At 33.6% G+C, this 17,434-nt stretch overlaps 1 protein-coding gene across 1 annotated transcript in view; it reads left to right on the top strand.

The window, feature by feature from the left end:
- Positions 1 to 2,002: 2,002 nt before the first annotated feature.
- Positions 2,003 to 17,434, top strand: part of LOC106471236 (thrombospondin type-1 domain-containing protein 4-like) — a 39,120-nt gene continuing 23,688 nt past the window's right edge. The window contains exons 1-2 of the mRNA XM_022399858.1: positions 2,003 to 2,202; positions 8,883 to 9,055. Coding sequence (XP_022255566.1) covers positions 2,052 to 2,202; positions 8,883 to 9,055 — 324 coding nt within the window. The 5' untranslated portion in view covers positions 2,003 to 2,051. The remainder of the gene's footprint in view (positions 2,203 to 8,882; positions 9,056 to 17,434) is intronic.

Here is a 17,434-nt window from a genome sequence, read left to right as displayed (position 1 = left end):
CCATGTACCAAATTACAGAAAAGTGTCCAGATCTACAGTATCAAAAAAGACTCAACGAGAATGAAATAGTTGATCTTGTGGTTGTTAAAAAAACCTTTACTTTGATCTACAATTATTGTCATGAGACTAAACTTTGCTACAAAAGTACAAAAACTGAACTGTTAATGATTTGAAAAGGGTGTTATGGACGCATGAATCCAAGTTTGAAATATTTGGTTCAAAGCGTAGGTTGTATGTCTGGCGAAAGAAAAGTGAAAGATACTTACCTCAATGCACAGCATCTGCCATGAAGCATGGAGGAATCAGTGTGATGATTTGGGGGTGTTTTTCTGCTGAGGCAACAGGAGATATTTGCAACATAGATGGAATAATGCACTAGTGCAAGTACCATCAGATACTAATCTGCCATGGTATACCCAGTGGTTTGCATGTTATTGGTAAAGGATTCTACTACCAAAACGATAATAGCCCCAAACACTCATCCAGCCTATGCAGATATTACTTAGCTAAGAAAGAAGCTGCTGAGGTCATTCAAGTGATGCAATGGCTCCACAGAGCTCCGATCTTAACCAAATTGAGCAGATTTAGGATTTGACAGATCAAAAGGTCCGGCATGGCCAGGTGGTTAAGGCGCACGATTCACAATCTGAGAGTCGCGGGTTCGAATCCCCTTCACACCAAACATGCTCGCCCTTTCAGTCGTGGGGGCGGTCAATCCCTCTATTCGTTGATAAAAGAGTAGCCCAAGAGTTGGCGGTGGGTGGTGATGACTAGCTGCCTTCCCTCTAGTCTTACACTGCTAAATTAGGGACGGCTAGCGCAGATAGCCCTCGTGTAGCTTTGCGCGAAATTCAAAACAAACAAACAAACAGATCAAAAACTTGACAAATCAAAAGTTACTTCCAAGAATCTTTATGGGAGTGTATTAGAGACATTTAGAGTAAAATCCCAAAGGACACTTTGATTGAATATGTCGCAACAATGCCTGAAAGACTGTGTACAGTTATCAAAACAAAAGGGGACACATGAAATATTAACTGTTTGCTGAACTCAAGCACTTACACTGAGTTTCTGTTGTACTAAATATGAATATTAATAAAATTCTGATGTTTCACCTGTGATGTACCTTCCACTGTTCTTTGAAAGTAACCTGAAATCTGATTTTTTACTTTGTCATAACACTTTTACATAGTACTGTATAATATTTTAGAACTTCACAGATATATTTCACATGTACTTGTGAGATCTGAACACATAATGACAACCGTTTTAGAAATGAACACAAAACTTCTAACAAGGCTTAAACGAAGACTTAAGTAACAGTACTGGTATATTTCCAAGAGTTACGGGAAACGTAGCAAAATAAATAAAAATATTGCGAGATTGTTTGGAACAATTCCAATTTTGTTTTAAATCAAATGTTAGAGAAACGGCACAGAGATAAAACCAACTTTAATTAATTATAATTATATAATTTAAAGATGTACATAACTGAACTTAAATTAAATAGATAATTAATCATAAAAAAGCATCTCTAAGCCTCTTAAAAGCAATAGGTTTAATTAATTAGAAAGCATTATTGGTTGTTAGCTGACGTTGATGGATACACGGCATACATCAAAGTGGTAATTCTAAACCGAGAATTCTAAATTTTTTCTCTATCGATATAAGTGTTTGTGTACGTGTGCACACAGCATAAAGTAATTTGTAGAAAATAGTTTTCAGGGGCATAACATAGAGTTTTTCTAACTAAAAGAGCTACAATTAATGATTTTCTGTTTCAATTATTTTGTTATTGTTTCTGCATGTAGTGCATTATTACAAACATATATTTATCAATAACCTTATACAGCTTATTTGTGTGTCAACAAGCGACCTTTAGCACACAGAAAAAATATCACCGTAATAGTTGTCTATCATGGTGAAACTGGGTGGATTTTTATATTTGACATTATACTACTTAATGTTCTTGGAAACTGTTTTTGCAAATAGACTCATTTTTTTTCTAGATAGTACAGTGTGAAATAGACAGTTCTGAGAAACAATGTGGAATGTGCAGAGGAAAAAACAACACATGTGACGTTGTCTCTGGTTTGTTTACAAGACCTCGTTTACCAAGAGGTTACAATCTCATCGCCAGGATCCCACGTGGTGCGTGCAACATTAGTATCACTGAACTTCGTCAGAGTAGAAACTACCTTGGTATGTATTTAGCTTACTTTATTTAACATATCTATTATAATTTAATAACAGAAATAAGTTATTACAACATAAAAATCATATTACATACATAGATCTAACTTAGGAATCCAGTAGAGGTAAGAATATATCCTACTTGAATATCAAAACGAAAATTTAGAAAACATCCGCGTGTAAAGATTTATTATCTATGGGTATATATACATGTTTGTGATGAATGGTACATATATTTCTATATATATAATATTGGAAATAACAATGGAAACATTAGATACTATGTGTATAAAATACAGATATTATGGGATCACTCTTTCTCTATTGTTTGAATATGAGCTGCAATAGAGTACAATTACTTGTTTATAGTTTGCACTGCGATTGGCTTTCACCTAACCAATCATACAATGCCACATCAGCATAACGCCAATCAAAGCACATAGAGTTAATTTTTCAACAGTACTTGGGTAAATGCATTCCTAACTCCCAGAAAAGAACTGTCACAAGATAAACATGTATATAAAACAAAGTTTTGGTTGGTAAAGACTACCCAATTCAACAGATTGAGTCAACATTTAATGTTTCAGCAGGAAATGTAGGTAAACTTGGTAGAGGGTACTCAAAAACCGTGTTGTTGGTAATAAAAGTTGTCGAAGTAGAAAGCCCAAATTCTTCGAAAGTGATATTAAGTAACTCAGGGGTTTTTCTTTATGTGATACATGACAATCCGGTAGAGATTTTACAAATGACCTAACTGCAAGTAAAGAAGTGAATTTTATCCTCAGGAAAGAATGATACACATTAACATGAAGTGGTCTTAAAGGATGTGTTGCTGCTCCAAACCACTGTTTCAGAAAGAAAACCAAACCAAAAGGTTGAAATGAGCATGTACTACAAACAACTGGATGAGCAATGCTGGACGAGTGTGCTCTTTACAAACAAATCTAAATTTAAATTATTTGGCAACGACCAGCGATAGTTTGGTCGATGGAGAAAGTAAAAAAAAATCTACGATAAAGTATGTACAAGTGTGGCTGCATCTAAGCCTAATTGTTGTTACGTTGGTTACTAACAAGTACAAAGAAATTATTATTATCCATCATGCCATTTCTTCAGGAATAAGACGTGCTGCGCAAGACGGTGATCTAAACATGCAGCAAATATGATGAAACTATACCTGAGAAAATAGAGGTCAATGGAACATTCACAACCATGGCTTGACCCGAATAAAGTCACAGTATTAATATGATTACCTCCGAATAGGCTTATATGGAAACTGGGCAACCAAACAACTTGGCTGACTTGTGGGGAGTAATACAGGACATTTGGCATAATAGTTTCTCTTTATAAAATAATAAACTTATGGTAGCATATAAACAAGGTGCACTAATCTATTTATAGGGAATAAAAAATAACCGTGTATTGTAAAACGTATTCTCTTTTATTTTGTAGATTATATAACAATAATGTACTTTGTTAATATTAAGTATACCATTCAGTACAATTAATCATTATTTGTGACTTCTATATATTGATTAATAAGCATTTTCTACCCAGAGTTTTGTATTCACACTTGAATTCAGTGCTGACTTATTGATGTCATTATCAGAAGATGCTGTGATTTTAAGTTGAAATTATTCTGTACTTCATGGAATCACTGACTTGCTGAAAGATGGATCCTTACCTAAACGGTGTTGTTCTGAAGGAATTACATGATCGAAAATATTTTTTTTTGTGCCTGTCAACAGTCAGGGTGCCATCAATGACGTATATATATGTATTTCCACATCATTTCCACGTCACTTAAAAGAAATAGTTATTTTACACAAACTATAATGAAAATTATTATGGAAAGACACAAGCGACACACACATAGAAGACTAAAAACTGAGTAATGGTGAATATATTAATGATACAAAACATTATCATAGAAAATGCAAAAGAGAGTGAGTAAGGTGCACAATGCCCTTATGTTTCTGTAGAGCCCCTTGGCTGACATAGAACATTACACATTTTCGTCATGCCGTTTATTGATGTACGGGTACACAATGCCCTTATGTTTCTGTAGAGCCCCTTGGCTGACATAAAACATTACACATGTTCTTCATGCCGTTTATTAATGTACGGGTACACAATGCCCTTATGTTTTTGTAGAGCCCCTTGGCTTACATAGAACATTACACATTTTCTTCATGCTGTTTATTGATGTACGCTTGTATTATATTGTTCCAAATTCCTTATATTACCTTTTATAATTCAGCCAAGCTGTTTGGTCGGCTTTTATTATTCTCAGTTCTTATCTAAGTTCGTATAGTTTCTGGAATGTTCATGTTTCAGAACATGTGTGTCAGTGTTTCATCGGGCTCTTTAATGTAAATATATCGTTTTAAAATATTTTCTGTGTAATTGCGATTATTGTCTTGCTAGGAGACGAAGCCCTGCTCGATGAGGAGTGTACCTGAAGAAATACCAGAAGTCAGAGTACCATCAATTTTCTGTAGATCACCAACACCAAAGTCTGAGATACTAACCTAAACTTGTACTGATTCTCCATTTTTCACTGTAGATGATGTACATTGATTATTATACAGTGTTCCTTTTCGCTGTTGAAGATTGATTAAATGTTGCCGAAAAAGTATAGCTTGGCTTTATCTGTAAAGAACACACATCTCTAGCTTTGATCAATCCGCTACTTGTGTTTCGATTCCCATTTGAACCTTTTGATTTGGTTACCTCTTCTTGGCAGCTACACATTCGTTGAGATTACTTCGTGCTACTGCGTATATTAATGTTCTCGATGTAACATTGAACCTGTATTTACAGCAAGGTTTATACTCGATTGTTGTAAAGATATGTCCCGATATATTTAACATCCCTTTTTTTTTCGGCGCCTCTTCTATTATTAATAGTGTCAGTTTAACGAAATCTCTTGAAAGTTTTGCATACAGCTCCTACTAAAACATGGAGTCTTGTCGCACTTTTTAACTTGGAAAATCTATGACCAACGAAAACCGTTTATGTGGTATTTCAGTAGCGAGAGGCATAGCTGGAGTCATACTAGCACTACTATCTAGCGTAGTATATCCGAAAACCTTTTATGTGGTACTTCAGTAGCGAGAGGCATAGCTGGAGTCATACTAGCACTACTATCTAGCGTAGTATATCCGAAAACCTTTTATGTGGTACTTCAGTAGCGAGAGGCATAGCTGGAGTCATACTAGCACTACTATCTGGCGAAGTATATCCGAAAACCTTTTATGTGGTACTTCAGTAGCGAGAGGCATAGCTGGAGTTATACTAGCACTACTATCTAGCGTAGTACATCTGAAAACGTTTTATGTGGTACTTCAGTAGCGAGAGGCATAGCTGGAGTTATACTAGCACTACTATCTAGCGTAGTATATCCGAAAACCTTTTATGTGGTACTTCAGTAGCGAGAGGCATAGCTGGAGTTATACTAGCACTACTTCCTAGCGTAGTATATCTGTCTGTACTGTTGTAGATTTTTTATAGTGATGTTTTACTGTTTGATTGATTGAATAACAACCAAACACAATATAATCTATCAGCACGTGATTGTATATTAGTTTTGTTCGTTTTCACACGACAAAGAGGTGGTGTTCTTGTAGTATTACTGTCTTATGTCATTTTCCCTCACATGCCTCGTTAAGTATTTCCAAGAGTTCATATCTATACCAGAAATTAGCATGTGGACTTCATAACGTCCCCAGGAATGCTCAAATACAATCTTACTGTAAAATGCCTTTTCTTTCTCGGTATATGTAACATATAATTTACGAAAATTGTTAATATTAACAAATACTTTTATATATATATATATACGACACTTGTTAAGAACGTTGTTTTTTCACTTACTTCTGCTGTCTCTTTTACGAAAAACGAACTAGTAATTGTACGTTTTTCCAGCACCACATTAAAGTTGACAATGATATAACTCACTGACATTAAGAAGTGTCCACTAAATGTGGATATGAAGTATAAGAATGGCATTTCAAAAGGAAAAATTGTATACAACAGAAACCTGGAGCTTATTTTTGTACCACTGCTAACCCTATCACTTTCACATACACTTCTTTTTGGGTCTTCTAAAACCATAAAGCACTAATTTAACAACTATCAGTCTTTGATAAGCACATAAATTTGCTATATTTCATCATGACTTTCAATGGCTTTATATATAATGCTGTGAACACGAAGTAAAAGAAGCATCTTAGAACGCCATCTTGAATAATAAGTATTCAATGATAATAATCTTGTAACTAATATCTATTTGCTATTTTAAATTCGAAATTAAGTACACGAATTCATTTCCTGAATTATACTATATTTCAGGTTTTAAGTTTCTGTTATGTGTCATTTTTTGCTATTCTAATTATCCCGTTGCATTCATTTTTTATTTATTGCTTTAGCATACTTTGAATTCTACCTAGTTCTATAGTGGCGGAGCTTGTTGGACTATAGATCTGAGGATCTAGTGTTTACGTCTTGTTATCGCAAAAATAAAAATGGCTCTGTACACTTTGGTGCAGTGAGTGCATTTTAAGAGTGACGGTCAACTCCTACTATTCAGTCAGACAAGAGTATTGTAAAAGTTGGCGGTGAGTGATATTGACTAGCGGCCTTTCCTCTAGTCTGTCTGCTTAAACTTAGGGGCGGCTAGCGTAGATATATTTTGAGTAGTAGCTTTATGTGAATATTTGAAAACAAACAAAACAATCTAGAAGAAACCTGTACCCAGTGTCTTTAAATATTATACTTGGAACTGTTACTGTAAAACATTTCAATTCTTTGACAAGTTTGCACTTACTCTACATCAAACTCGTAACCTTTTTTTAAATAAAAATAGACAAGTAACGCTGCCAAATATAAAGTGATTTTTTAACCACAATTAAGCACGATGATAACAGTGTTTTTAAGCTCCAGTTATGTTGATAAATTAGAATTTTCTTATTTCCCAGCTTATATTATCTCACTGTTTCCTCGAACCAGACAGTTGATCACTTCGTTAATAATATTGCGTCTCCTCCTCATGCAGTAAATTTCAAAGTTTCAGCAATATTCAAACATATGTCTTATCTTCTCATTAGGATATATATATATATATATTTATAAAAACTGATTATTTTCCATATTGTCCCACTTTCTGTGCTGCTGACTCTTCTGTTCCACGTTTTTATTTAACTTAAGCGAACTATGCTACATGAACCTTGTATTTCAGTTATGCAATTTTATATTTGCATAGAATGCAATAAATATTAAAGCAGTAACTATTTTACTTAATATTTTTACCAAGGAGATTTATAATTCTACAAACTTATTTTACACAGAACTTGAAATATATCACATTACTGTACAGTGTGTAGAACTACAGAAATTATCTTAAACGATCATTAATATTCAAACTTGAATGCATAAGGAATCCAACATTTACTCAAAACGTAAGTTCATATTTTTGGACAGTTGAATTAGTTAGAGTGACAATATTTTGAGTAAAATTTTAAATTTGCAATAAATGCAATTTTTTCTTCTGACTTTGATTTTTTTGTTCAACCATATTTTACAAAGTTTTGTTCACGTTTTATCATCTTAGGAAATTTTTTACTTAACACTTTTTGACAAAAAAAAAGTTTCTTTTTTCACATAGAGATATAGTTTTAGTAATACGAAACAAAACAATCAAAGTTGCTTATGTTCAGATTTTATGAGCAGGACCAGCAAGAGCGGCCAAACAAATTTACAATCGTGACACAGAAACAACAAATGTCTGCCCTTTGAACTATTGTTAATTTATAATGGTTCTCCTTATAATTTAGAAAGCTTCAATCAGGTGTGCTGGGTGACGATAAGATTCCAACGCGTTGAATATTGAAGACATTTGCAGTCATCCCGACTGCAAAGCCTCATTCCACTGCAGTCACGATTACTTTTAATAGGGCTGTAAAACGATTTTTACGCTGTCTGTGCCAAAAACTTGCTAATCTTAACTGCGAAATTATCGGTGTTGTCCCATATTTCGTTTATTACTATGTAAATCACGCGTGAGATCTAACAAGTATCATTCTGATGAATTGATATGCCCCATCTCAACTGTCTTAAGCATCACGCCAATTTAAAATGAACCAGTAACTTCTAGACGATATCAGCTGCTCGTTACTCTTTTAGATTTGTCTGTGAAAGTTTGATATAGCATCTTTTAATTTGCTTATTGGGCACGTCATGCAAAGCCCCAACCTGATAGCCCCTTATCAGAATCACACCAAACTATTTCACGGTATCAGGTAAAATGTCATAAAATGATAGAAATGCTTATAATAGAGGCACAGTTTTTACAATCAGTTGGTTCTAAGCTTGTTTTACTGTAAGTCATGAAAAAATTGTGTTTCTAAGAAAATCTATTTGTAATGAAAGGATTAATAGATTAAACAATTTTCGTAAACAAGAGACCTTTGAAAAACAAGATTAAAAGTGTAAACTATGCTTGTTACAAAGAAATAACAAATAAATACTAAGTAAGAATGAGATCAAATAATAAACGTTCTTGAAGTGAAATATATCGATAAAACACATATTTGATAAACCAAAACACTAACGACACGATATGTTTGGCTGGATTGTTATGCAGTGTATTTAATCATAACACAATTATCAGTAAATTTGTGTCGTTTAAGCCCTCAGGACAAGGACTGGACAATATGTCATCAACGGAAACTGGGCTATCCACCCAACGGGCAACTACCAGGGTGCTGGCACTACATTTGTGTACAAGCGACATAGCACAAAAACTCAGACAGGTGAACTGATTAGTGCTGAGGGTCCTACCACAGAACCAGTGGACGTATTGGTAAGTTCTGTGAATTTTGTGTAATGAAGTAATTAGATGAACTGATTAGTGCTGAGGGTCGTACCACAGAACCATTAGACGCATTGGTGAGTTCTGTGCATTTAGCGTAATGAAATAATTAGATGAACTGATTAGTGCTGAGGGTCGTACCACAGAACCATTAGACGTATTGGTGAGTTCTGTACATTTAGTGTAATGAAGTAATTAGATGAACTGATTAGTGCTGAGGGTCGTACCACAGAACCATTAGACGCATTGGTGAGTTCTGTGCATTTAGCGTAATGAAATAATTAGATAAACTGATTAGTGCTGAGGGTCGTACCACAAAACCATTAGACGTATTAGTGAGTTTTGTACATTTAGTGTAATGAAATCTGTGTGTTTCACTTCTAACTTAATACTCTTAATAAACTTTGAAACTGTGACGTTTTTAATGTTTCCATATCCATACTAGCACTAACGTTTTGTATACTTAATAACAACCCATGTTACAAATACTGAATAAGTTACCACAAATTTGACTTTATCATCTGACTTACGTAAATATTTTGAATTTCTTTCTTTGATAATTCATGGCACGAAGATAGGGACATCTCTTTAACTAAGAGGCGGTAATGATAACTAATGCTAAATGGTAAGTTGCAGTAAAGAAACTGTGTAAAAAGTTTAGATATTATTTACATAGGTTTTTTGAATTAAAGTTTGACCATTGAAAATTATTATCCAAATTAAAGCAGTGCTCGAACACTGAACAATGGCATGTTTTGTTCGTTTTAAAAAAAATCTTAACTTTAATTTTTTCTTACTTAAATTATGACATCATACAAGTGTTTGGTGTATAATATTCTATAATAACTATGGCCTATTATACCTAGAATATTTCAGTTGAAAATGTTTGTTTTTATGTATAGCAGGAGTCTCGTACAGTACTTAGACAAAATGACGCTTTATAGGTTTTGGATATCTAAGTGAGGCCACAAGATATTGCTAAGATAAAAATTAGACTCTTTAGGCTTAGGTTATCTAAATGAGATAAAGATAAAGTACTGAGACAAAAAATCATACTCTTCCCGTTTAGGTTACTATAGTGAGGCTGTAATATATTACTTTTAGAAAAAAAAAATCAAACTTCGTAGGCTTAGTGAAATCGAAGTTCGGGGTCTCAGAAATACTGCTTGGATTGAAGCAATGTCAGAAGAGAAAAAGAGCTGTTTCAAAATTAACTCAGATAAAATACGATAAAAACAGCAATTTGCTTATAAGTAAATGTCATAAAAGCTTTCAACTTCGAACTCTTGATGATTTTGATTTTAAGCGTCACATCGATTAAACTAACTTAATTGAATGTATCATAACAACAATCATCTTTCGTAAAAAACCCAACTGACTCAGGCATGTTTGTTTATCACTTTCGTATGTGGTTTTAAAATGGCTTAGATTTCGTGGCTGTAATATATTCTGGGATTCAAATTAAGGATCTTAGCCATAAATGCAGTTATTTAAATATTTGTGTTACTACCTGAATTAAGTCATGAATGGAAACTCTGAAGTTGTCACCGTTGGTTTCCACCATATCAGCATTTTCGAAACTTGCTGTGGCCATGCATTCTCAGCTAGTTTTAGCTCTTTCTGATGTGTGTTTGCGAATACTATCTCTCTCATTGATAAGAAAAGTGCATCTACCGAAGAGACGTGAAGGTTATATCTACCATTAATTGTAGTCCTCTGGTAACTTAGTAAACGTCGTTGACCACATATCTTTTAACGACTTCACCTTTGTAACACCAAAATCACATTTACTTGTTTTAACGAGTTTTGTGGTGAACGACATGTGTTATTTGCGCCCCGAAAATCCATATTTTGTTATCTATATTGCTCACAGCGTGCCAGTGTCGTCCATTTAAAACGTAGTTCTGAACCACGAATATTGACTATGTGGTTACAAGAAGCCAGATATGATAACCGTACTTTGTCTGGAACATTATTCGCTCTAGTATATCTGTTTACTAATACATTAATCAGAATTCTTACCATTCCCATATATGCATTTCACGAGAAAATTTTGGTTCGAAAAGTTTATAGATGTTTTACTTTTAGAAAGAAAGAAGAATATAACTGTAACTTTTAATTTGATTTTAATGTTAATCTTTCTTTCATTTTGTACTACCGGGACGCTTTTGTAGACATCACGAAATATTTGAATATTGGTAGACCTTTGCGATTGAACATAAAGTTGAGAAATTCTTTTCACTAAATTTCTCTAACATTTCGCATCTTGTGAATAAAGCAGCTGTTGACACTTTTACAGTTTAGTTTACGTGTTAATCTGTTGACACTTTTACAGTTTAGTTTACGTGTTAATCTGTTGACACTTTTACAGTTTAGTTTACGTGTTAATCTGTTGACACTTTTACAGTTTAGTTTACGTGTTAATCTGTTGACACTTTTACAGTTTAGTTTACGTGTTAATCTATTGACACTTTTACAGTTTAGTTTACGTGTTAATCTATTGACACTTTTACAGTTTAGTTCACGTGTTAATTTATTACGACTGATCTGTACTCGCACTTCGCTTTCCCTTCTTGTGTCTTTCAAATTTGTTTAGTTTCTACTTATTTCTATCAGGACTTGACAGATATTAATGTAAACATAATAAATTGCTGTTTATTACTGGTAATCAATAACATATAGACTTAGAAATAGATTTAGTTTCTTATTGCTTGATGTAAACATAAGAAATTGCTGTTTATTACTGGTAATCAATAACACATAGACTTAGAAATAGATTTAGTTTCTTATTCCTTGATGTAAACATAATAAATTGCTGTTTATTACTGGTAATCAATAACACATAGACTTAGAAATAGATTTAGTTTCTTATTGCTGGATGTAAACATAAAAAATTGCTGTTTATTACTGGTAATCAATAACACATAGACTTAGAAATAGATTTAGTTTCTTATTGCTTGATGTCAATAACAAATTGCTGTTTATTACTGGTAATCAATAACACATAGACTTAGAAATAGATTTAGTTTCTTATTGCCAGCGTATTACTTTCTTCCTTCGCTTCTCTCGGTTTATTAGTTCCGTTTCCTATTTCCTGATATTTTCTTACTCGTTGAACTCATGTTTTTTATATTATTTTCTCAAGTACATACCGAACCAGTCCCATTCTTTCTAATCTTGCACCTGTTTCCCATATATCGGATTATAACTTTTCACAATCACAGGAGTTATGTAGTTTCTATGCTTGCGGAATTTATAAAGATCCAACACTTTCTAATGAAATAGAGTACTATAACCCACATATTCCTTAGAAACTGGTACCACTTTCTGATCACTCTCAGCTTCAACCAACATTTCTCCTACCTAACTGCATAACAAAATTTCGACTAGAATTAATCCTTTATACTCGTTTATTCCAGCCTCAACATTCTTTAAAGCACGTGCCCAAAAATTTAACTGGTTACCATGGGATGTATGGGATGTATAACTGCTTATCGTGGGATGCATAGCTGGTTACTATGGGATGGGATGTATAATTTCTTTATAAAGTTCTCCAGGGCAAATACTACTTTACAGGAGTTATCTTGGTGATACAAGCTTGATTGCTAAAGTATACAAACTGTAACGAGTTACATATTTAGTAATTTACTGATTTAGTTATTATAACACTTTGATAAATGTTGCCACTGTTGGGTTACTGATTTAGTTATTGTAACGCTTTGATAAATGTTGCCACTGTTGGGTTGCAGATTTAGTTATTATAACACTTTGATAAATGTTGTCACTGTTAGGTTAGTGATTTAGTTATTGTAACGCTTTGATAAATGTTGCCACTGTTGGGTTACTGATTTAGTTATTATAACCCTTTGATAAATGTTGCCACTGTTGGGTTAGTGATTTAGTTATTATAACACTTTGATAAATGTTGCCACTGTTGGGTTACTGATTTAGTTACTTTAGCACTTTGATAAATGTTGCCACTGTTAGGTAGGTGGCAGCACTACGAACTCCAAAAATTGGACGTTACTTGTATTTTTTGTATTTATATGTAAAGCACACCATCAAATTTCTGGATGTGTCTGTAGAAAATGTATAATATTAAAAACCAGTGCCTCTTGCTCTGTTTTCAGTTTTGCAAGTTGTTTTTTCACATATGCCCCATATTACGATAGAATACTAATATATCGTAATAAGATCTTTATAATTATGTTACATAGAACGCTAGAAACAAACCTCCTCCCGTCGCTCAGTGGTAAATCTGCAGGATCACGATGTTAAAAATAGTGTGCTTGTGGTAAATAGAGGACAGAGAGTTCATTATGTGGTTTTGTGCTTAACAACCACACAAAATCAGAAGCTAGAGTTACTTCTTGTAAATTTTCACTGTATAAGAACTTTCTATTTTTGAAATCAGTACTTCTTTTTAGTATCACAGAAGTTATAGATACTAAAACTTCCACCCTAAAGTCTAGCAATTCATTAACGAGCGTTGTTTGGGCAAGTGAAGAAACTGCCATGTGTTGTGAGTCTCTGTATCCTTTTACAAAAACAGAGCATAAACACAATTTGTTTTTGCATCACACCTTATTTTCCTTTTGTAAAAGGTTATTATTTAGTAATATTTGATCTTTTTTCAAAAGTTTTCCACGGCTAATAATGCAGTGAACTTTGTGGGTTAAATGCCTTTTTTGTATTTGCTGTAAAAATAATTTCTGTTACACATCTCACGTAGAGAGGGTTTAATGGGTCCAGATGAAAGACAATGATGAAATGAATGGTTCTTTGCTTGTTGAGTGGTAAAATTTGAAATATTGAAACTTTTGTAAGATTATCCTATTTTTGTGTATACAATAAATGAGAAAACTTTCCTCGAATCTGTTGTGGACAAAAAGAAATGCTTATATGTATAATCACATTTTTTACATTTATTTTTCCACATAAATCTAAAAAGAAGGCTACTGCTACCATCTGGTATGAATATTTAACTATTGTAAACTTTTATAGCCTTTAAGTGTGTGTGAATCAAATAAATGAGTACTACGTATTGAAAACATAACAAATCAAGCTGTATAAAGATAACAGCGAAGTATTTCAAACAATTGTATTGCTACCATTTGATATGATACTTCATCAAAATATAGTAATAGGTGTATGGATAGCTCCGAGTATATTAAGTCCTTTGGTAACGTTGATGCTATTTTAAAAAAAGTCACAATATATATCACATCAGTTTTATGCTACACGTACACAGTGCACATACATATAAAGGTGAAACGTGAATCTTGAATACTGTCCGATAAATCATCATCCAAATCATTATCGTCACTAAATCATTTATGTTTTCACATGTATCTGCGTGATCTTCACATAAATAGGCAAGAGTGCAATGTAACCCCACCTTCACAGACTTGCACCGTCGAGAAGCACATTGGCATGTTGTCAGTTCAGCTATATCTTTCTTCTTTTTACTTATTTTTCCTGACTCTTGTGTCATGAGCTCCGGTTTCAAGCCATCTTCCGACCGTTTCCATCCATGTCTACTGTGTTAACATAGATTCTTTCCAAACTCCACTATAATAGTTTCCACTTTTAATACGCAGCAGTAGACTTTGTGGCACAGAAACAAACTTTGATTTTGCACTAACATTTTACAAATCCTTTTATACCTCAATGTATTAATGTTGTTAATGGTATTGCTTGGCTAATATAGTCCACAAATACATTCCTCGCAATTCTGTACCATCTTAAAAGACTCTCCAAGTTGTGCTAAAGCAAAGAACTTTCCTGTGTTGGTTCGAACCACATTAAATGCCTTCTTCTGACCCTTTCCTTTTAAGCAGTCAGTACTGTCAGATCCCATCAAATTACGAAATGGTACCAAATGGGAACATTACTCTCAATCAAGTTTCTCCACAACTGTGTTTACTGGAATGAAGTGAGTGCTTTGTTTAGTGCCTGTCTTAAACTGCATCTAAACAACAATATCCCTATAAAAAATATATGCCCAAAATTTTCTCTTTCCAACTTTGATGGATACGTCAGTATTAGGCCTATCGGATAATACATGAACAGCATTTCCTTCAACAAATAATAAACTTTTCCATACCTCTTCCAAATGTCTTGATACCAACCATAGTTGACATCTTTTGAACACATGCAATGTAGTTAATGAAAATGGCTGTTTCAGTTTCTTATCCCTGATTGTGGTCCTGAACTCTTCTGAGTACAAAGAGGAAGCTGCTTCAGTCTCAACATCCCTTATGATCTGACATTTGTTACTTTTGGCCAAGGATCCGTCCTCCTCTGCAATTTCCAGTGGGCTGCTTGAAAGTTCGTATTCAAATAGATGCTCAAAAGCGATATTTCTTTCTTTTGAAATGACTACCAGTCTTCCGAATATTTTACAGTCTGATTACAGTGGGTTGATTTTTTTCCTTTCTCTCCTATATTCTTTCTGAGGATTTTAAGGAGCGTTTTGAATTTCATAGATGTGCTAATTAATGTTGAGCCAGAGTTCAGGCATTCTTCAAGACATTAAAGCAATGCTTTTTTTTCTATACCTAGTGCCCCCCAGTGGCACAGCGGTATGTCTGCGGACTTACAACGCCAGAATCCGGGTTTCGATACCCGTGGTGGGCAGAGCACAGATAGCTCTTTGTGTATTTTTGTGCTTAATTACAAACAAAACAAAAAAAAATTATACTTAGCAACGTCTGTGTAACCTGAAATGGGTTGACTTTATTCTGTGATGTATTTTGTGTAACCTGAAATGGGTTGACTTTATTCTGTGATGTATTTGCAGCAGCATTTTGTGAGAAACAATTTTTTCAAAGTATTTTTCAAGTCGATATTTTAATCTTTCTGCACGATACACGTCTGTACCTGGTAACCACAATTACCTAGGTATTTTTTGTATCGATTTAGTAAAAACTGTCATATCGAACTCTGCTCATCGTTCCTCTGCGAGATCCTGAGCCTAAAAAGAGAAAAATTAACCCAAATGGACAGGATCATGCTTAAATATTCCATTGAAACTTTAATGTTCTCTTTCTTCATGTTGAAAACACACGTAGAGATCTAACTTTGCAAACTTACCATATTTGTAGTACCGATGTTTTTAATGTTAGACACTTTTGAATATTTTGCACACAAACTTCTAAGCAAGTCTTCCATTAACCTTCGACTGGCCTTTTAAAAACGCTATTTATATACCAAATGTACTAGGTAAGGTAACACGTGTGTACAAGTGCTAGGACATATCTTCAATATATATTGTATAGTGAAAACAGAAGTATTTTGAAGAATTTCAAATATGGCCATTTTCTTATTACTGACTATTGACGAAAGAAACAACAGTGGCTTTCAAACTTACTCTGCATAGTGTGTGTAACAGGATCGGGGTTTTGGCCGTTAACCTATTAAAGCAATGTCGAACATTTAAATCTTAGCTGTAACACATCAATACATATGACATTTGTCACTGCTGAGAAAACAAAATACCATCATTGTGACTTACAAATCAAACAATCCGTATTTCATCTGGGTATCCAAAATTACTAATGGTAGTAATTATCAAAATAAATCATGCATCAGATACTATTTCTTGTATGATATCCAAGTTCTCCCAGCCCCACCCCCCCAAAAAAAAATGAAGAAAAGGAATAGTAAATTCAATTTCTAAACGTACGTTATAAAATAATATCATATTAAACTATTTAACATTTTTGTTAGTTCAATGTTCTTGTAAACCAAAATAAAGATTAATTTTATGTTTGTTTGTTTTTTATAAATTTTCATTTCTTATCTTTGGAATAATTAAATCTTTCAAGGAATAGATGGCATACGTATGCCCGTGTTGCTACCTTTTATAGAGTTCAATGCATAATTGGCCCCTTGAAAACGCCTGCAAAAAGGGTCAAAAGTTGACAAGTAATAAACTCGTTTGTTTAAATAAAGCTTCATGTAAAGTCCTGTTAAGTATTCAGTGAAGTGATTAACCCACATTACGAGACTTTAGTAAGAAGTGTGTATAATGTATTGTCTTAAGTAGATTTCAAAACACGACTTGTTTTCGTGCAGGGTCTGTATATGTATGATGCATAAATAATGGTAATCCAGTTTTATGTGACTTACATGCCACTAATTCGAATCTCTTGTATTCCATTAAAGATGGGTTTAATAATAAACATACAAAATATACAGAATGAACTGTATTAAGCTTTCTAGAAAAAAGAACAAAACTGATGTACCCTATTTCAAGGTTTATCAGAACAAAAGTAAAAACTATTATTATTATTTTTGTACTTGATAAAGAAAATATGTAATTATTAGCTGGAAATTTAGTACGCTTGGGTGACATCAGATACTATG

The sequence above is a fragment of the Limulus polyphemus genome, unplaced genomic scaffold, assembly GCF_000517525.1.
Source record: "Limulus polyphemus unplaced genomic scaffold, Limulus_polyphemus-2.1.2 Scaffold4486, whole genome shotgun sequence".
Lineage (NCBI taxonomy): Eukaryota > Metazoa > Arthropoda > Merostomata > Xiphosura > Limulidae > Limulus > Limulus polyphemus.
The sequence above is the reverse complement of the archived record's forward strand: the minus strand, read 5'-3'. Positions and strand labels throughout refer to the sequence as shown.